At 39.2% G+C, this 21726-nt stretch overlaps 1 protein-coding gene across 2 annotated transcripts in view; it reads left to right on the top strand.

The window, feature by feature from the left end:
• Positions 1 to 21726, top strand: part of sema5ba (sema domain, seven thrombospondin repeats (type 1 and type 1-like), transmembrane domain (TM) and short cytoplasmic domain, (semaphorin) 5Ba) — a 286878-nt gene that overhangs the window by 176379 nt on the left and 88773 nt on the right. For both annotated transcript variants that reach the window (XM_056465657.1, XM_056465656.1), the window contains exons 7-9: positions 1159 to 1257; positions 1343 to 1556; positions 9507 to 9792. In XM_056465657.1, the coding sequence (XP_056321632.1) occupies positions 1159 to 1257; positions 1343 to 1556; positions 9507 to 9792 (599 nt within the window). The remainder of the gene's footprint in view (positions 1 to 1158; positions 1258 to 1342; positions 1557 to 9506; positions 9793 to 21726) is intronic.

Below are 21726 nucleotides of genomic sequence, written 5' to 3'. Positions count from 1 at the left end.
AAAATTATTCAATTAATCCTTTAACGGAGTGAATTTATATTACAACAGGCCGTTTTTAATGATACAATTCTATATCATTCTGAAGATAAAAATAATGAACTGTACATGGTGGCATTTCTCTTCCCAAATAGACTGGATAAATCAGTTGATCCCTTTAATTGTTGATTTAAGACGCATGGCTTCATACCTTGGGAACATTAGGGTGCTTCTCACATCCTTTCCTTTTTGAAGCGCTGTCACTTTAGCAGTCAGCTGCGCAAAATGGCTGATGCCATGACACACCGATCGAATGTTAGATGGGATTATTTTTGGATTGTAATAGTACAAATGAAAGCTGAAGTAATCTCAGTTTTGGAAGCTTTAGTGCTCTCACTGGAAATACAGGCAATGAAATGACATGTTAGAATTTTTTGTCATAGTAGGATGAAGGACATTTTTTATATTGATTTTGAAGCGGTTCTCATACAGTATGATCGAGCAATACCCAAAAACCAACATTAAATATGAAAGTCCGGACATTTATTTTGTTTATGTATGTTTCTATTTATAGCAAGGTTTGATTGGGATGGGGGTGGGGGGGTGGGGGGTGGGTGGGCTTAGTGTTGATAATAGTAGGACATTTTTTCCCAAAATGTCATATTAAAATGATTTTAATGGATCATGTGAAACTGAAAGATTTAGAAATGGCTGAAAAAATATCTCACAGTTTTTTTTAATTCAAATAAATTCAGCATGGACGTCTTTTAAAAACATTAAGAAAATGTCTAACCAGGAACAAGCTTAAACATTTGTTTGGATTTTTTTTTTTTTATTGAATTTCCAACTATTTTTTTATTTGTTCTGCTTGAAATCAAATTAAATTGGAAATATTCCATTCGCATTTCTTTAAGAATTCCTTCTGTTTAACCAAATTATTGGCCAGAATGTGATTTCTAACCCAGTACGCTATAGTACAACACTAAATCCCACAATCCCCCTTCATTTTCTTTAAAAGTTTTTTCCTGTCTTACAATTTGATGGAGCTGCCAAAAGCTGGTGTTTTAACAAAATTATTCAATTAAACATTTAGCATAGTGAATTTATGTCATAGCAGTCATTTCTATATCATTTTAAGGATGCTGCTGCTATTGTCACTATAAATCGCCTCTTCCCCTGCAGCTGGAGTGTCAAAACTACATCCGGGTGCTGCTTGTCAACAAGACAGAGGTGGTCACCTGTGGGACAAATGCCTTCCAGCCCCTTTGCATCACCAGAGAGGTGAGCATCTATCAGTTAAATGAGCTGTCTAAACTGGAGCTTTTCTCAAAGTGTGCATTTGATTCATACTGCATCCTTCTCTCAGGCAGGGAACATGAGCAGAGTGTTGGAGAGGGTGAACGGAGTGGCCCGCTGTCCCTACGACCCCCGTCATAACTCCACGGCGGTGGTAACTGAAAATGGAGAGCTGTACGCAGCCACGGTCATCGATTTTTCTGGACGGGACCCTGTCATCTACCGCAGCCTTGGAGGAATGCCGCCTTTACGGACCGCCCAGTACAACTCCAAATGGCTTAATGGTACATTAATCTCATCATCTCTTGTCTGATGGTTTCATATCCGTCAGAGATCGTCTGGAAAGCTTCAACGTGTCTCTTACAGCTCTTTCTTCTTTCTGTCCTACTAATATGCAGCAATTGCAGAATGTTGGTCTTCAAGTGAAAAGTGATGATGAGACTTTATTCAGTTTTGTGCGTGCTAATAGCACAACCCAAAGGAAAGACAAATCACAGATTGTTTGCCCGAGACAGCAATGAGATTAAATTGAAACAAACTGTGCTTTTTTGCTTAAGTCTCCCACTGACTTCAGTCTGAATTTAAAATATTCGTGCATAGTTTTTGTAGATTTGAAAAAAGCATGACAAAGTTCTGAGATTTGCCAAGAGAAATAAAACAGAAAATAAGGAAAGAAATTAGGTTTCAATTTGAGCTCAAGAAATTCTCATCATGAAGTGACATGCGTTTATTTTTCCATTCTCTTCCAGTATTGCATTGTTAGTGTTTTTTACATCTAAGACATTTTAAGAGAATCATCTGAGACAAAGCTGACAACTGATTTAATATTCTGAGCAACATTTGAGAAACTGCACCTTTGCCTGGTATTCTGGGTGTTCTTTTTTCCTGCAGATACTGCAGATATCATTTAATCATTGTTTTTGCCAATACTTCAAAATACATGTAATTTTATATATAAAAATAATATCTGAAAATTAATTTAAAAATATTTTTCCTTCTTTATTTATTTGCTTTTTTTGTGTCAAGGGAGTCAACAGGTTATAAATCAGAATTATGTATGTATTATGGCCCGTTTCCACTGAGTGGTACAGTACTGTGCGGTACAGGTCACCTTTATAAGGCTTGTGTTTCCGCTGCCAAAAGGATACCAACAGTACAGAAAGTTTCAGTCGATGTCATTCTCACTCGAGGAAATGTCAAAGTAAAACTGTACAGGTCGTTTAAATATCATATGAGAAGCACTTCTCACAAAACAGATGCTTTATACACATAAATACTTGTGTAGAAATGTTCATTACTAACCTTTCTATGAACATAATTTGATTATAACTGCAGATCAATGATCAAAATAGCCTACTGTAACATCTGCGATTATATAAAATAAATAAATAAATAAATGCAACATAAATTAACACATACAGACCGTTACAGTCTCCGATATGTTACCAATTAGAGCACATGTAACCTCCTGTTACAAAGTAATTCCGTCATTCCGAGTTCATATTAGTACAAAAGGCGATGATAGTAGTTAAACATGGCAGTTTGTTCATGGTTTAGGTTGCTGAAAGAATCATTTGCTCCTTTGTTTTTTCCGGATGTTGTTTTTTTGCGCTTCACTCTCGCATTTGTCTCTTTATAAAAGGATTGGATGTGAGAAGCACTTCAATATTCAGGCGCACATTATTACCATCAGCTCAAAAAGTTTGTTATTTCAAATATAGACGCGCAGCAAGTGCACGTGAGCTCTATGGAGAAAGTGAAACCGTTTCCGCTTTTAGACGTCCTCGTTAATCAAAAACAGGACACATGGCAGATTTTGTTCTTCTTGGTTTTGGTTCTTCTTGAGCTCAGGTAGACCATGGCTCATTATTATATTTATATATTATAATGGTATAATGTCTCGGCTTTGTATTAAAAATGGTGCTTCCTTTGTTTTCATTCTCCTGGCTTGTGTACGCACTAGTGACGTATCTCTGTAAACCAATAGTGTTCAACTGCGCATCTAGCTCCGCCTTTTGTTACCCTTTTGTCATGCTAGGTACCCTTTTGAAAAGGTACCCAAAAAGTGGTACGGTACCGAAAGCCATATATATATATATATATATATATATATATATATATATATATATATATATATATATATATATATATATATATATATATATATATTAGCATCGATTAATCTCAGAATCCTTCAAAATGCCTAATATGCCTTATTTAAATTAGTTGGCTCATTTGCTTTATGGCTTTAAACCAAAGTACAATATTTACAAACCAAATGTAAGTGAGAAATGATTATGTTTTTCTTCAGTTAATGTTTATTTCATTTCGAGCAGCAAAACATCCTTTATTGTTTTAGTTAATATCAACAATTAATGTTTATTCTGACATACTGTAAGTGCCTGTGCTTAATTATGTACTTTAGCTTAAAATAAAATGACAATATTTATTCTGGAACCAGCTAAAGCAAATTAAACCCTTTATGTTTATATTTTAGTTAGGTTTCATTTTATTTCAGATGATTTTAGGAATTTTGATGCTAGGAGTTTCCTCTTACCTACTATACAGTAAGTGCATCAGTGTGTGATTTCTTTTCCTTTCCCTTAGGAAGTACTATTACCACACAAAATTTAAGAAAGTCTCATTGTCTCTTCCATTAACAATATTCTGCAATCTGGGTACATACAGTATTATTTAATAAACTTAGTCTGTGTTTACTCTGACCTACATTACAGTAAGTGCATATGACGGTGAGTCCCTTCGTGATGCCTAGTCTTAGCTTTAGATTGTTCTTCAGCAAAGAGCAACAAAAGCTCAGCTGCCCTCTCACAATTGTATCTTTTGTGTCTAAGGCAGAGTTTTAGAGCTGCCTTGGCCTGTCAGCAGAGAAACCAGTCAAGCAAAGAGACAAACGAAACTCAGCACACTTCCTGCACAAAGTCAAAAGGTGTCAATAATCTCCCAGCTGCTGACACTGTGCCTTTTCCCAAAGAATACTCATCCAACACCATTCAAAACAGAAAAAGCAGAAAGTTTGGATGTTGGAGCTGTAAGGCACAGAGGAGGTGTCAGGGAGTAGCCGAGGTGAAAGAGAAGAGTTAGCAATGGTGGTGCAAGTGTAAGACTAGGCGAAACAGACTAATTTTCAGACATCCAGCAGTGTAATTATTCCACATGGCCGAGAGAGGGTGAAATTGCAGCTGCAATGCTTCATGTCACCCAGCCGGGCTGTAGTTCCTCTGTAGGTTACACACTTGAGGAGGGAGTAAGACAAAAAAAGAGTGTTGAAGCATGCACATTAACCAGGGGTTGGAGTTGCACGATTCTGGGTAAATTGAGAATATGGGTTATATTGTTTATATTATGGATGATGATTCTCCAACCATTCTAAACTGCTTAAAGGGATAGTTCAAACAAAAAATGTAATTTACTTACTATTTATTCATCTTCAAGTGGTTTCAAATCTTTATGAGTAAAGAAGATATTTTGAAGAAAGCGGAAAACTTTCCACAGTGAGAAAAACAAATACTATGAAATGGTTACAGGTTTCTAGCATTCTTCAGAATATCTTCTTTTGTGTTCAACAGAAGAAAGAAAGTCAAACAGGTCTGGAACAATTGAAGGTTTCCGTGGCCATCGGACTTGCAGAATTGTGCAAATTTGCCATTTGGTTCTTATTCATGCCGAGTTCAGACTGCACGATTGTTAAAGTAGTCACATCACAGATGTTTTCACGTTGCATGACTATCTGGGGTAGCTTTCCATCTATGCTTTGTTTACACTGCAAGATGGATCGATGATAGGTGGTTTCACACTGCATGACTTTAGAATAGGAGAATCGCCGACAACTTTGTCTTGGTCTGCAAACGACGTCTCACAACCAAACACACATGAGAAGTGACATAGAAACAACATGAGGTCACGTAGTATATTTTTTGTTATTTACTTCATAATGAGAAAAGAAGTCTTTAGTGGGATAGAAAATGTACTTATTTTGCTCACCTGGGTTTTGAAGGGAATTAGCAATTTCTCCTCAACTTTTTTCCTTTATTGACCCGGTTGTGCTGTTTCTCAGATGACACGTCAAGCAGACACAGGTGCTCCTGACAAGTTTCCACTAGATTTTCCTCCATTTCTTGGGTCCTAATAGACCGAAAATAAGCCATTCTCCCCCAATTCCCGCTGGCCTGCAGATACCCATACTAGTGGATGCTGCTCTTTCATTGGCTGTAGGTGATCGCCGATGTTATTTTCAATCAGAACACATTACACATGGCATGATTTTGAATCGCAGACAGCTCCAGATATTTAGCATGCCAATTATCTCATGGGTGTCAGCAACTCATTGGCAATTCACTCAGATCACGTCTTTGATAGTTCACTCTGTGTGATCGTTACTCACGTGAACGAGCACCGTTTTGCCTGTAACTTCGACTTAAGGGACTTTGAACATGGCATGGTTGCTGGTGCCAGACGGGCTGGTCTGAGTATTTCAGAAACTGCTGATCTACTGGGATTTTCATGCACGATCATCTCTAGAATTAACAGAGAATGGTCCACAAAAAAGAAAATATCCAGTGAGTGGCAGTTCTGTGTGCGCAAATGCCTTGTTGATGCCAGAGGTCAGAGGAGAATGGCCAGACTGGTTCCTGCTGATAGAAAGGCAACAGTAACTCAAATAACCACTCTTTACAACCAAGGTATACAGAAGAGCATCTCTGAACACACAACACATCCAACCTTGCGACGGGTGGGCTACAGCAGCAGAAGACCACACCGGCTGCCGCTTCTTTCAGCTAAGAACAGGAAAATGAGGCTACAATTCTCACTGGCTCACTAAAAGTGGACAATCGAAGATTGGAAAAACGCTGCCTGGTCTGATGAGTCTCGATTTATGCAGCAACATTTGGATGGTAGGGTCAGAATTTAGCATGAACAACGTGAAATTCATCCTGCCTTGTATCAACTGTTCAGGCTGGTGGTGGTGGTGTAATGGTGTGGAGGATATTTTCTTTACACACTTTGGGTCCATTAGTACCAATTGAGCATCGTGTTCACGCCACAGCATATCTGAGTATTGTTGCTGACCATGTCCATCCCTTTATGACCACAGTTTATCCATCTTCTGACAATGACATGACAATGAGTTCACTGTACTCAAATGGCCTCCACAGTCACCAGAGCTCAATCCAAAAGAGCACCTTTGCGATGTGGTGGAGCGTGAGATTCGCATCATGAATGTGCAGCCGACAAATCTGTAGCAACTGTGTGATGCCATCATTTCAATATGGACCAAAATCTCTGAAAAATATTTCTAGTACCTTGTTGAATCTATGCCACAAAGAATTAAGACAGTTCTGAAGGCAAAGTGGGTCCAACTCAGTACTAGTAAGGTGTACCTAATAAAGTGGCCGGATGAGTGCAGTTGTTTGCCTAATAATAGGTAACAACATTATTGAGATTTTTTTTTTTTATCAGTAGTTTGCACTCTCTTCTCAAATACACCTTCATCACAGCTGAAGAAAAACTGCTAACCTTTTCAATCATGTTTCTTAGCTGCATGCGGAATGAATAGAGATGTGAATGGAGGTGTGAATTAAAAACATATTTCTCAATGGGGGTCAGAAAAAAGAACAGCATAAACCTCAAGAGTCCACGAATGAATCTATCTGGACTGTTATTGTATTGGCCCTGCCAGGTGCTGACTGAATGTTTTTTAACACTGAGCCTGTGTGGGGTCGGACCCAAAGTGAGATGTGATATTGTTTTTTAGCACCACTCTGATTCAATGAGGAATAGCATCATTGCCAACAGCGTGGCTATTAGCACATGCCTCTCTCCTCTGGAGCTTATTGGGACTCGTAATTCACTTTCCAGCTTAGTGTTTTCCCCTGACTGCAGCCTGCAGATAAAACACACACACACACGTACAGGGAGCCCTGATGGAGTGGCGGTGTGGAAATGAGGCTGTATTTACGTTCGACGTGAAAGAAGGAAAATACCATTTGTCATGTGCGCTCCCTTACAAATCAGCTCACTCGCACCCTGCCCGATCCAGCTTTGCGAAATGACTTGATTAATTCATGCAGTCACAGGGAAGTAATTGTTGAAGTGCTGAATGCATCAGTTTTGGTATTTACTATGTTTCACTTAGACCACATTCTTCAGTCTAATATGGGTGGAAGTGAAGTTATAATGTTTCATTGTAAATTTAAATGGAAGATATATTTGTTTGACAACAATTCTCACATGCATTATAGACTTTTATTATAAGAGACTTATATACAGTATACTTTAAAGTTCACCCCTTACAAAGTGTTCCTCGGTAGAGTGTGGTGTAGAAGGTTAATGAGAGGGAACTTTTATTCTGCTTTGTTATATTCATACAGCCCAACAAGCAAGTTTGTGTCTAATAGATGTCTAAACATAGACGACTTATCTAAAATAATGCTAAACTTGAACTGTCAGTTAAAATCTAAAAGTCGTCTATAGCTCAAAACTATACTAGTCATCAAATACACTAAATAGATCAGTGTATTAGATTCATCCCTGTTTATTTGATGACTAGTTTAGTTTTGGGATATTCTTAGACGTCTATTAGACTTTCACTGACAATGTTTACATGGACATCAGTAATTAAATTATTTGCCTTCATCTGGATAAGACAATAATATGATTAAGGTGTTTACAGGAGTTGCTTTTTGAATGTTTACATGTTATAGCACATAATTCAATTAACGTCATTGTGTCACCACGTTATCCACATGTTCTCTGGAGTTTCATTTTTAATTTGTTGACTTTAACTGCAGTTTGGCACTTTCACTTTCATTCGGGAACATTTCATGCATGCCCCTCGTGACAAACGAGATATTGGATGCACGTATGAAATGTTGGAAGAGTGTATAGTTTTAATGGAATTTGATACTGCACACTGTACGGGTAAAAAAAATAAAAATCCGCATTTTGTGATGCATGCATCTGTGGTCGTTCACTGTCTCGTTAGGTGCAGAGAATAGTGTCAAACAGTCGTGTATGTAGGCTATCCTGTCGCAAAATGCTGCGAAAATCCTACACGACAGTAATAGTTTGATTGCGGTGTTTACATGTCTGTGCTGCACTTTATTAGTACAACAAAAGTCAGCATACTCCACATGTCTTAATTTGATTTCTGTTTACTTCGATTATGCCCTTAATCAGAATAAATTAATCAAAAATTGCTGTTTACGTGGTAGACTCTTAATCAGAGTATTTTCTTAATCATATTAAAACTGGATTATTGGTGTCCATGTAAACGTACTCACTGACAGCCAAACTTAGAACCTAGTTTAGACATCTGTTAGATGTCTATTAGACTTTTTATAAACAAAAGAAAATATATGCTTGGTAGGAGTATGTTAGTTTATTTGCATGCTAAAAGGTGCTCTAAAAAAAATTCACAAACAAAACAGCTTGGTAAAGTGGTATAATATTTCAAGCATTTCCATAAAAATACAATAGTACTTTTCTATTTTATAACAGTACTATTGTATGGTTTGAGATGATTGCAGAATCATATGGGTTGCATTAATGGTTTTTTGGTTCCTACACATGGTGCAATACACAAAGGTCCAGTTTTGACCAGATCAATCTGACACAATTTGTTTATGCAGATCTAGCAGTAGTGTTTTCTTCTGTCCCATGGAGAGTTTTCTTTGGGCTGTTCCTGGGTCTCTGTCCTCTGAGATTTGCTATTTATTGTGTTTAAAATTGAATCAAAAACAGTTACGGCTATTGATGGCTCTCCTGGGCTTCACAGCGTAACAGTAATCTCATTCCCGTAAACTGCTGCGATGGCCCCAGCAGTGATTACAGTCATGCCTGTTTACAGGTGAATATCTACAGCATGCATTACTGGATGAGCTGGGGAATAAACAGGCCTTGGGGGCAAGACATTATTCAGAGTGTGCGATATTAACTCTGCCTAATGCAATCCAGACCACCGCCACCTGGTCTGACGGGACAGCTTTGTGTATTCAAAATCATTTTTGCACAGTTTTCTGCTCTAGTCCTAAGTGGATATAAAAAAATCCCAGGAATAGGATTCAGGCCAGTTTTATGTGGAAGTAAAGTCATTGTTTTTGCATTTAAGCCACTTTATGCTGCATTACTGAAAGTTTTGCCAGAGATGTTACCATTTGAAATGCTTGTTATACCCATAAGGACTTTATCCACGCTTTGTTTTCCTTCTCCTTTAGAGCCTCACTTCATCTCGGCTTATGACGTGGGTCTTTTCACCTTCTTCTTCTTGAGGGAGAATGCAGTGGAGCATGACTGTGGTAAAACAGTGTACTCACGGGTGGCGCGGGTGTGTAAGAATGACATTGGAGGCCGATTCTTGCTGGAGGACACATGGACCACTTTCACAAAGGCCCGACTCAACTGCTCACGATCAGGAGAAATCCCGTTCTACTACAATGAGCTACAAAGCACCTTCTATCTGCCTGAACAGGACCTCATCTATGGGATCTTCACCACCAATGTGTAAGTTTAGTATGGAACATAATTACTTAGTGTAATACTGAGGTGTGACATGCTATACTTCATCTAAAATGCCTTTCAAAGAGAAAAAGAAAGATGAAAAAAATGAAATGGCGTGAGTTAGAGATGCTTGATATTGGATTATAGCCGATATTGATTGGCGATGATGATGTCTTTTTGGTGATGTGTGTTTTTAGGAAAGTATTATTTTACAAGACTAAGGTTTTTGATTTTTGTTTGTATATTTTTATATTCTACCCATTTTGTTTATTAGTGTAACACAGAAAACTAAAATAGATTAACTAAATTGAATTACTTATGATGCAGGACTTGGACCGGGGGAGGCTCATTGGGGACAATATTGTTAATACAGATTTTTAAAAAAGCAGATACACAATTAAAGGGATTGTTCACCCAAAAATAAAAGATCTATTATTAATTACTCATCCTAATGTCGTCCCACACCTGTAAGGCCTTTGTTCATCTTTGGAACACAAATAAAGCATTAAGCTTTATTTCATGAAGTCTGAGAGCTCTCTGATCCTCCATAGATAGGAAGGGTCATGAGACATTCAAAGTCAAGCAAGGCGAACATCATCAGCACAGCATGCTGAAGTAGAGCCAAAAGGCCAGAAAATAAAAAGATGGCATCATGATTATGTTGATTCTATTCAGAGATTGGTAAGTCTGTTAATAAATTCAGTTGACTATTACTTTGTTGCATTATATGACATTGTCTACTGTTTAAAAATGGGAAAAAGTGCTTTTATCATTTAAATTAGGATTTAAGATAGTGATGTGAAAAGTGTCAAAATGTTTATATAATGCAATAAAAAACTGCTGAAATGAACTGATTTCACTAACAGAACTGTCGATTTACGTGTAAAGATCAAATCATAATGACATCTTTGATAAGTTATTTTCACTGCCTAGATTTTGGGCACAAAATAGTCATTTTTGACCAGCATTAAAGCATTGGATTACGCAATAATGTTCAAAGATGGTATTCAATATTACAGCTTTTATGTCTTTTTATGTCTGTCTTTATTCAGAAAAGAAAATTAATATAACCAAATATTTTACCTGTGGAAGATTTTTGCTGCTCTGAAAGTTCCATTGAGCACAGTGGCCTCCATCATCCGTAAATGGAAGATGTTTGGAACCACCAGGACTTTTCCTAGAGCTGGCCAGCCATCTAAGCTTAGTTTTCGGGGGAGAAGTGCCTTAGTCAGGGAGGTGATCAATAACCTGATGGTCACTCTGTCTGAGCTCCAGTGTTCTTCTGTGGAGAGAGGAGAACCTTACAGAAGGACAACCATCTGTGCAGCAATTCACCAATCAGGCCTGTATGGTAGAGTGGCCAGACGGGAGCCACTCCCCACCTGGAATTTGCCAAAAGGCATCTGAAGGACTCTCAGACCATAAGAAACAAAATTCTCTGGTCTGATGAGACTAAAATTGAACTCTTTGGAGTGAATGCCAGGCATTACGTTTGGAGAAAACAGATCTAAATCCTATTGAACATCTCTGGAGAGATCTGAAAATGGCTGTACAACATCGCTTCCCATCCAACCTGAGAGAGCTTGAGAGGTACTGCAAAGAGGAATGGGCAAAAATTTCCAAAGACAGGTGTGCCAAGCTTGTGGCATCATATTCAAAAAGACTTTAGACTGTAATTGCTGCCAAAGGTGCACCAACAAAGTATTGAGCAAAGGCTGTGAATACTTCTGTACACGTGATTTTTCAGGTTTTTTATTTTTAATAAGTTTGCAACAGTTTTTAAAAATCTTTCAGAATTTTGAGGAAATAAATGAATCAATTTTGGAATAAGGCTGTAACATAAACAAATGTGGAAAAAGTGAAGCACTATCAATACTTTCCGGATGCACTGTACATAACTGTACTGTCTAGCACTGTAGCTTTCTAACTTTTTTACACTTTCACTTTAAAGCTCTACAGAACATACAGCAAACTACTATATTTTCCAGAATTAATCATATTTTTTTATCTTATCTGAAACATCCTGTGACTTGTATTCAAAGCAACAAATGCAAATTGCAACTTTGCTGAATGAAAAGTTCTCTACAGGCTTATGCTGTAGTGGAGTTTTCACTTACAGTAAGGTGTGATTTATTTTCCACAATATATATTACTTCCCAAATATATACAGCAAATATGGTTGTATATAATTGTCAATACACTTCCTATGTTTGCCCATCTCTGCCGATCTTCACACTCATTTGATCTATTTCTTCTTGTCTCCTTTTCCTGTCCCCTTTCGCTCACTGCCCCGGTAGGAACAGAATATGGTAATGCAATCAGAACAACAGAGTCTCCATCTGTCTGTGGTAAATTGAACACCTTAAGCAATGCTCCCTGGGGTTTGGGCCTGCAAAACAGGGAGGGCAGGCCTGGGACGAGTGAAGCGAGGCAGAACAAGAGAGCAGCCAAAAATGCCTCCAAAGTCTTAGTAGTAGTTTGTCCGGAGGTATTGGCAGCGGGAGTGTGTGCTTTCAGTGACTTGGCTGAAGGTGTCAAAGCATTAAATGTCCTCACACTGAGCGTGCAGACAGTTTGTTATGTATTAGATTTATTGTCAAAACTACTCAAGGTAATGGACTTGATGTTTTATGCTTTTTTATTTTATTTACCCTTTTTTTGTACATAGTCAGCAAAGAAACATGGATAGATACTTACATTTACATTACAATTTCTCATTAAGCAGACGCTTTTGTCCAATGTGACTTACAATTGAGGAGGAATTCAGCGATACAACAAGAAGAGGCAATACATACATTCATTCATTCATTTTCTTTCTTTTGTCTCTCTGCGAACTGTTTTTAAAAACGTGTCACTAAAATGAAGCAAAACTCCGCAAAAACAAAACACACAGACATGAGACATACAGTTAAAGTCAGAACCCCCCCCCCCCCCCCCCCCCCTTGAATTTATTTTTATTTTTTAAATATTTCCCAAGTGATGTTTAACAGAGCAAGGACATTTTTACAGTATGTCTGATAATATTTTTTCGTCTGGAGAAAGTCTTATTTGTTTTATTTCGGCTAGAATTAGCAGTTTATAATTTTTTAAACACCATATTAAGGTCAAAATTATTAGCCCCTTTAATCTATATATTTTTTCCATAGTCTACAGAACAAACCATCGTGATACAATAACTTGCCTAATTACTCTAACCTGCCTAGTTAACCTAATTAACCTAGTTAAGTCTTTAAATGTCACTTTAAGCTGTATAGAAGTGTCTTGAAAAATATCTAGTCAAATATTATTTACTGTCATCAAGGCAAAGATTAAATAAATCAGTTATTAGAACTTATTTATTAAAACTATCATGTTTAGAAATGTGTTGAAAAAATCTGCTCTCCGTTAAACAGAAATTGGGGAAAAAGTAAACAGGGTGGCTAATAATTCAGGGGGGCTAATAATTCTGACTTCAACTGTATATCTATAGAAAGCTTAAAGTGTCTAATTTTAAAATGCAGCGAGTGTATGTTGAAAACAAATATTGTTTGATAAAGTAATCAGTATGAAACCAACACTATGTCTAGTTCTCACATCACTTTGAAAAATAATTACCATTTCACATGGGGGCTAATATTTTGCCTTCATCTATGTGCAGTACAGTATATAACAGTTTGGGGTGATCTCCTCGGCTGTTTTATGATTATAAGTGTTCATAAATTTAACTTGAACATCAGCATGTTTTATTAAATTGCTGTTGCTGCATTGTATAAAAGCAGCAAGTCATGACAGTTTGGACTTTGAAGCAATTTTATCTTTCTTTTTAAGTTTTTTTTTGCTTTGGCTTTAGTATGCTGTTTCTCTCTTACATATTGTTTTTTTAATGAAACTTATTACACGACTATTGAATCTGATTGGCCAATCACCCATGTGTGGTCAAATCATTTGAATAATGATCATTTAAGAGTAAAAGTGACTGTAGAAAATTATTTCTTAAAGGCTATGGTAGTTTTATGTGTTACATATCCCTTGTCAGCCTCTTTGTTCTTATCTAAGTAAATTTGGGATTATTTTATTTACTCCTGTTGACCCTTTCTGGGTTTTTGTTACTTTTTCCCATATTTAGCTTCCATAGAGTACTGAAAATCACATACTCACATAAAAGTACCATTACCTACCCAAAAATGTAGCCACGTAGAGTAATGAGTAAAAAAGTATGAGTAAAAAGTAGCCCTTTTATATATTCTGTAGTGCATTTAGTTATAGTTTGAGGCCATATCAATCATCATACAGTAGGTATTTTTACTGTACCGCATGTCTTTGAACTGTGGGGAAAACCAGAGCACCCAGAGGAAACCCAGGCGAAAGCAGGGAGAACATGCGAATGAATGAATAAGTAGTGTGGGATGTCATTCCTACCACCGATGTCTGTTGGTGTCACTATTCAAAATGAAAGCGCAGCTTTTTCGCTTATTTCAATTAATTTAAAAAGCACGCATGACAGCTGAGCAGGACTCTGCAAAATAAACCGTGAAACTCTGACCAATGTGAGTAGAGTTTACTCGCACGTGACTTGTTTTAGCTCTTTTAGTCCGTTTAGAAACTTTGCCGTGTGAAAGTGAACCGCACCAAGAACAAAGAGCAACATTGTAACAATTTTAATCCCTGTTTCAGAACAAGAGAATCGATCTACCGGTGTGAAAGCACCCTAAGTGTTTGTAATTTGTTACTTCACACCTTTGCTGACCTGTTGTGTGTTTTGGTATGAGGATTGAGAAAATATTTACTGACACATTTGAAGGTATTTTGTAGAGGTTTCTGTTTTGTATTTGTAGTTGTTTTCAGCTTCTTTTTTTTAAATTAACTTTTTGAATGAATAGCTGCCAGACTCATTTCTGTCAATCAGCCACAGGTTAACAAAGTGGAACAGACCTATCGGCAGTTAGCATGATGACAGGCAACCTCTCTGGAAAACAGATCCGCAGGTGTGAATGAATACGTCTGTCATGAATACACACACTTTCATGCCTGAATTACAACAAATACAGAATAACAGTCAAGTGCATCTCTTTGCTCACTACGATGCAGCATGACAAAATCCACCTTGAAATGAGTTTTTGTACCCCGTAGAAGGAATCTTCGCTTTGAGTTTATTCCATGTATATGTCTTTCATGTAAATATATGGAGGAGGTGGTATTAAGGGATTCTGCTTTCTTGTTTTTCATCTGTCTGGAATTGAAGATGCTCAAACTGTATAATCAGTACACCAAAGAAGCAAACTTTGTCTAGAAATATTGTGCAATAAATTTGCATTTAAATATTTTATGTATACCTACCTATAATGTAAATATAAGTTTAAAATCATTTTTTTAAATAAATATTTGTAATGTTTAAACAAAAATGTTTCCCAGAGTTGGGTTGCAGCTGGAAGGGCATCTGCTGTGTAAAACATATGCTTGATATGTTGGCGGTTTATTCTGCTGTGACGACTCCTGATGAATAAAGGGAAAATAAATGAATGAATAAACAAAAATGTTCTAAACAATATGCAAAGTTATGCAAGTTAAACTATCTGCATGTGTAATATTTAATGCTCAAAGGTGTAGTTCACCCAAGGTTGAGAGTCTAAAAAACATTTACAGAGAAAATTATATTAATACCTGTTGCTATTGGAGATACGTTAAGATCCTGTGGAACAAAATAATTTCAGCAAAATAGTCTCAACATTATTTACTACGTCTATTATTATTATTATTATTATTATTATTATTATTATTACTTTAACTTATTTTGTCATATACATATTCATTTTATTTTTATTTTTATTTAATATGATTTAAAATTTTATTGAAAATTTTATTTAAACTTTTATTTTACATTTTATTTTATTTTACTTTTCATTTATTGTGATTAACATTTTATTTTACTATTTATTTTTATTTAACATTTTGCATTTATTAAAATTTAATTTTAATTTTAAATTTCGTTTTTAATAAATTTTTCAATAAAATTTTCAATTTAAATTTTCTTATATTTTTTTATTTTTATTTTACTTTATTATTTTATTTTACTTTATTTTTATTTTCAAAGTGGTTGCTCAGAAGTTGCTACCTAGCATTTTATGAATCACCCATTCATGAGTGCCCATTGTTTTAGCTAAAACATTTATTAAAATTTTATTTTAACTTTTATATTATTTTACATTTTATTAAAACATTACATTTATTTTTATTTAACATTTTTAATTTATTTTTTATATTTAATTTAAAATGTATTTTGTAATTTTTATTTTTATTTTATATATTTAATTTATTTTGATTTTCATTTTAATTTACTATTTACTTTTATTTAACATTTTAAATGTATTTAAATTTAATTTGCTGCTGGACTGGTGTTCATTTTCTAGTTCTCACTTTTGAGACTGATTAGTACGAGAGGTTTTAGATGTATACAAAGACAGGGCTATTACTTATTGATTGGAGAAAGGCCAATGCAAAATATAATGACTGAAAAAGGTGTCAGTTACAAGGTAAATACAAGGTAAATACATTGGGCCCTATCATACACAATGTGGCGTAAGGCGCGACGCAATTGTTGTTTGCTAGTTTCAGCTTGGCGCAAGAGTCGTTTTGACATTTTGCGCCATGCTGTTTAAATAGCTGATGCATTTGCGCTCATATGTGCACCCATAGGCGTTCTGATCTAAAAAAAGAGGCGTGTTGAGGCGCATTGCTGGCGCATTGCTATTTTGAGGAACTTAAATAGATTGTTCAATAGACAAGATCAAAGCTGGTCTATTGTCCAGCGCAGAGCGCATTAGTTGTGCACCTCGCTTACACATTGCTTAATACGCACAGGATGTACACGCAAATATCTTTACAAATGAAAAAGAATTAAAATATTAAAGATATATATAGGATATAAATATAAAAGATTAAAATATTACAAAAATATTATTTTCTAGCCTATATAAATATAAAAACCATACTTTCATGTCTTCATCTCGGGGGGCTTTTTCAGTTTATTCATGACAATTTGCTTTTGTTTAATGTTATTATTAGCAGTATTATTCATTATATGCATATTTATATTTGTTTTATTAAAAACAAGCTTAGATTTGCCCACCTGTCAGGTTTTAGACCATATGGGGCATGTGTATTAGGATATAACTTTTTTTTTGACCACACTTCATTATTATTGTTCATTTATTCATTCGCTGGAAATTAGAACTGAATTTAGCAATAGTTTTGAAACAAATCTTTGAGCTTAATAAAAGAAAATAATTATTTATAGGCTAATAGATGTCTGTGCGCACAAAATGTTTCCCTATACACGAGAGTGAAAGTGAAAGTAAACAATGAGGAGGTTCATCTCTCATTCTCACGCTGTAGATGCTCTGTTTAACAGACCTATAGCTATAATATAAAGAAAATAAGCTCAACCCTGTAAGTGTTATGAAGCGGACAGGAGACAGAGGTAAGGAAACGTTAGGGTGTTTATTGAATGACAACAAGGAGCACATGAAGGATAGCCAGGAGGATCAGGAATGATGTTGGGGTCTTTTCCTCCGTGGCTGGGTAACAGGAATACACGAGGATGGACAGCACACACCAGATACAGCTGACAGAGGATGACACAGACTTGGAAGGACTGGAAGACAGGACGATTCGGGAGGACCAGGAAGACTAGGAGGAATACAAAGAGAACAGGTAAGTAAATCGTTTGTTTAGCTGAGGATGACTACGCTGAGTGGTCGCTCAGTTGTCCGCTTTCGTCGAGACGAGCCCGGACAATGAGCGACTGGAGTGCTGTGCTTTTATCTGGTGCTCGTGAATGTGATGCAGCTGTGTGCTCATTAGAAGTCAGGTGATGGTGATCTTCGTGAGTGGGGGTCGTGAGAGCCTGACCAATCCATGACAGTACCCCCCTCCCCAGGGCCCGCTCCTGAGGGCCGACACCTCCGACGCCGTGGTGGTCTCCCTCTGCCTCTAGGCGCTGGGAACTCAGGGTGGCTCTCATGAAACTCCACCATGAGACTAGGATCGAGAATATCAGCTCTGGGAACCCATGTCCTTTCTTCGGGGCCGTACCCTTCCCAGTCCACCAGGTACTCCAACTGGCCACCACGACGTCGGGAACGCAAGATCTCCTTCACTGCGTAGACGGCTCCTTCTTCTAGGAGCAGTGGAGGAGGGGGTTCCTCTTCGTGGTCAGGCTCTGTGGAGGGAAGAACAGGATCGTGATAGGGTTTCAGGAGTGATACGTGGAATGTAGGGTGAATACGGTAGTGAGAGGGTAATTGTAGTTTGTAGGTGACGGGGTTAACCTGTTCCACGATGGTGAAGGGACCAACAAATCGGGGACTTAACTTGCGAGAGGGCAGTCGCATGCGTATGTCCCGGGTGGATAGCCACACCTTTTGTCCGGGTGTGTATCTGGGTTCTTCAGACCTTCTTCTATCGGCGGTTACCTTGCTTCGACGGACTGCCCTCTGCAGATGTTGATGAGCCTCGTCCCAGACTCTCTCGCTCTCCCGGAACCAGTGATCCACTGCGGGGACATCAGATGGTTCGCCATCCCAGGGAAAGAGCGGTGGTTGGAAGCCCAGGACGCACTGGAATGGCGTGAGTCCGGTGGAGGGTTGCCGCAGTGAATTTTGGGCATATTCTGCCCAGCCCAAATACTGGCTCCAGGAGCTCTGGTGACCACTGCAGAAGGTCCTCAGGAACCGTCCCACCTCCTGAATCTTCCTCTCTGTCTGCCCGTTGGTTTGGGGATGATATCCAGAAGAGAGGCTGACGGCCACACCTAGGAGCTTGAAGAAGGCTTTCCATAGACGTGAGATGAACTGTGGACCTCTGTCCGACACAATATCTTCTGGAATACCAAATGACCTGAAGACTTGATTAAAGATATTGTCGGCTGTTTCAAAGGCTGTGGGAAGACCTTTCAGAGGGATTAGTTTGACAAACTTTGAGAATCTATCTACTATGACTAGAATACAGGTATTACCTTCTGACGAAGGGAGATCAGTGATAAAGTCCACTCCTAGGTGTGACCAGGGACGGTTCGGAATCGGCAAGGGATGGAGCTTTCCAGCGGGTAGATGACGTGGGCTCTTGGATTGGGCACAGTCCTTACAGCCCTGAACATATTGCCTCACATCCCTTGCCATGTTTGGCCACCAGAATCGTTGGGATACTAGCGAGAGAGTATTGTTGATCCCTGGATGTCCAGTGCCTAGCGAGGTATGTAAGGAGTGGATCAGATCTACCCGGTGTTCAGGTGGTATGAACTGCCGATGAGGAGGGCATCCCGGCGGAGCAGGGGCTTCCGGAGTGGCAACGACTGGAGGAGCGTTCCAGGTGATCGGACAAATGGAGATGTGTTCGGGAAGAATCTTCGTTGGGAGTTCTTCATGATCGTGATGCTCGTGTAAACGAGAGAGAGCGTCTGCTCTTAGATTCTTGGGTCCTGGACGATAGGAAATGGAGAAATCAAAACGTGAGAAGAAAAGTGACCATCTGGCTTGACGTGGACATAGTCTCTTGGCCTCTTTGATATATTGGAGGTTTTTGTGATCTGTGATCACCTGGAACGGATGTTTGGCTCCCTCCAACCAGTGACGCCACTCCTCCAAGGCTAGCTTGATTGCTAGCAGCTCCCTGTCTCCTATGCTGTAATTCTGCTCCGCCGGGCTCAACTTCCGAGAGAAATAGGCACAGGGATGCAGTCGGGGCGGTGTATCATGATGTTGAGATAATACTGCCCCGACGCCGGTGGTGGATGCGTCCACTTCCACCACGAAAGGAAGATTTGGGTCAGGATGAGTCAGGAGTGGGGCCCTTGTGAACTCCTTCTTAAGAAGGCGGAAGGCTGCGGCTGCTTCTTTGGTCCACTCCAGTCCTTTGGGTTTACCCTTGAGGAGATTAGTGAGAGGTGATGTAATCCTGCTGTAGTCCTTGATAAACCGTCTATAAAAGTTAGCAAACCCAAGAAACCTCTGGAGCTCCTTAATGGAAGTGGGTTCTGACCAGGATAGAACAGCCTCAATTTTCTTCCCATCCATACGTATACCGGTTTGATCAATGATGTATCCCAAAAAATGAATCGACTTCTGGTGGAATGAGCATTTCTCCGCTTTGAGGTAGAGGTGATGTTCTCTCAATGTGTGTAGGACCTCCGCAACGTGTTGGCGATGTTCGGCCTCACTCCGGGAGTAAATGAGGATGTCATCTATGTACACTATTACAAAGTGGTGAAGAAACTCCCGGAGGACTTCATGAATGAAGTTTTGGAATACGGAGGGGGCGTTGACCAGACCGTAAGGCATGACCTCATATTCATAGTGGCCAGTAGGGGTCACGAATGCTGTCTTCCATTGGTCCCCCTCACGTATTCTTATCAGATTATACGCGCTGCGGAGGTCCAATTTAGTGAAGACTTTAGCTTCTCGGAGCTGTTCCAAAGCGGCTGGTACCAGAGGAAGGGGATATCGGTATTTTACTGTACCGTTATTTAGGACCCTGTAGTCGATGCATGGACGCAGCCCTCCGTCCTTCTTGGCCACAAAGAAGAAGCTTGAGGCGGCTGGTGATTTTGAGTGACGTATGTACCCCTGACTCAGAGCCTCCCTTATGTAATCTTCCATTGCCTGATTCTCTGGAAGCGAGAGCGGGTAGATCCTACCTCTTGGCAACTGGGCATCTGGAACTAGGTCGATCGCGCAGTCCCATGGCCGATGCGGCGGTAGCTGGGAAGCTCTCTTGGGGCAGAAGACATCATGAAAGGAGCTGTACTCCTTAGGAATGTGGATAGACTGCTTCTCAGGAGGGCTCTCGACCGATGTTGCAAACAAAGAAATGGGGTTCCGACCTTGAAGAGGGAGATTTGGAAAACAGGTAGGTGTACATCCAGATCCCCATTTCTTTATCTCTCCTGTGCCCCAAGAGATGATGGGATCGTGCTTCACCAGCCACGGGCGCCCTAGAATGATGTCCATATTTGCACCCTCCAGAACCAGAAATTGAATCCTCTCTTGATGTAACAGCCCCACTTGAAGAAGGATGTCTTCGCATTGTCGATGGATACGGGTCGAAGATCGAGTGCACTGGGTTATCGGTTGTATTTGGTATATATGCGAGGACGCCTCAGTACGGAGGTGGAGTTGACGACAGAGGGATTGGGAGATGAAGTTCCCTGCTGACCCGGAGTCGATGAGGGCTGTGACAAGGAGAGAAATAGAGGCAGTAGTTATTTGTACGGTGGTAGTAAGTGGTTTACATTGTTCAATATTCGTACTGAATACACTCACTGAAGTCCGAATGGGACGAAGGGGACACTCCATACGGGTGTGTCCACTGACACCGCAGTATAGACACAGACCCCGGGTCAGCCTCCTCTGTCGTTCCGCTGATGTCAGTCTTCCAGACTCTATTATCATGGGTTCTGGTTCTGGAGAGGCTGTTGACTCAGGCGATTGGAGGAGTGCAGACGAGGGGGTGATGGTGTCCTGTTGATAGGAACGGAGACGATCGGAACATCGGAGAGAATGTTGGATGAATCTCTCCAGACCCATTGTATCATCTAATGTGGCCAGCTGGATTCGGAGAGTGGGTTCCAAGCCGAGCCGGTACGTGGTCAACAACGATCTCTCATTCCATCCACTTGCAGCTGCTAGAGTGCGAAACCGGAGAGCATATTCCTGTGTAGATAGAGTACCTTGCTTTAGATGATACAGCTGCTCTCCAGCGGCTACTTCCCCATCAGAACGTCCAAACACCTCTTTGAAATACTCCGTGAAGGTAGTGATGGAATTCATGACCGGCCCGGCTTGGTTCCAGATCGTCTCAGCCCATTTAAGTGCAGGTCCAGAGAGTAGTGATACGATGTAGGCGATCTTTGACTTATCTGTGGGATATAGAGAAGGTTGCATTTCGAATATGAGGGAACATTGT

The sequence above is a fragment of the Danio aesculapii genome, chromosome 9 (genome assembly GCF_903798145.1).
Source record: "Danio aesculapii chromosome 9, fDanAes4.1, whole genome shotgun sequence".
NCBI classification, from domain to species: Eukaryota; Metazoa; Chordata; class Actinopteri; order Cypriniformes; family Danionidae; genus Danio; species Danio aesculapii.
This window is presented reverse-complemented; position numbering and strand designations above follow the sequence as displayed.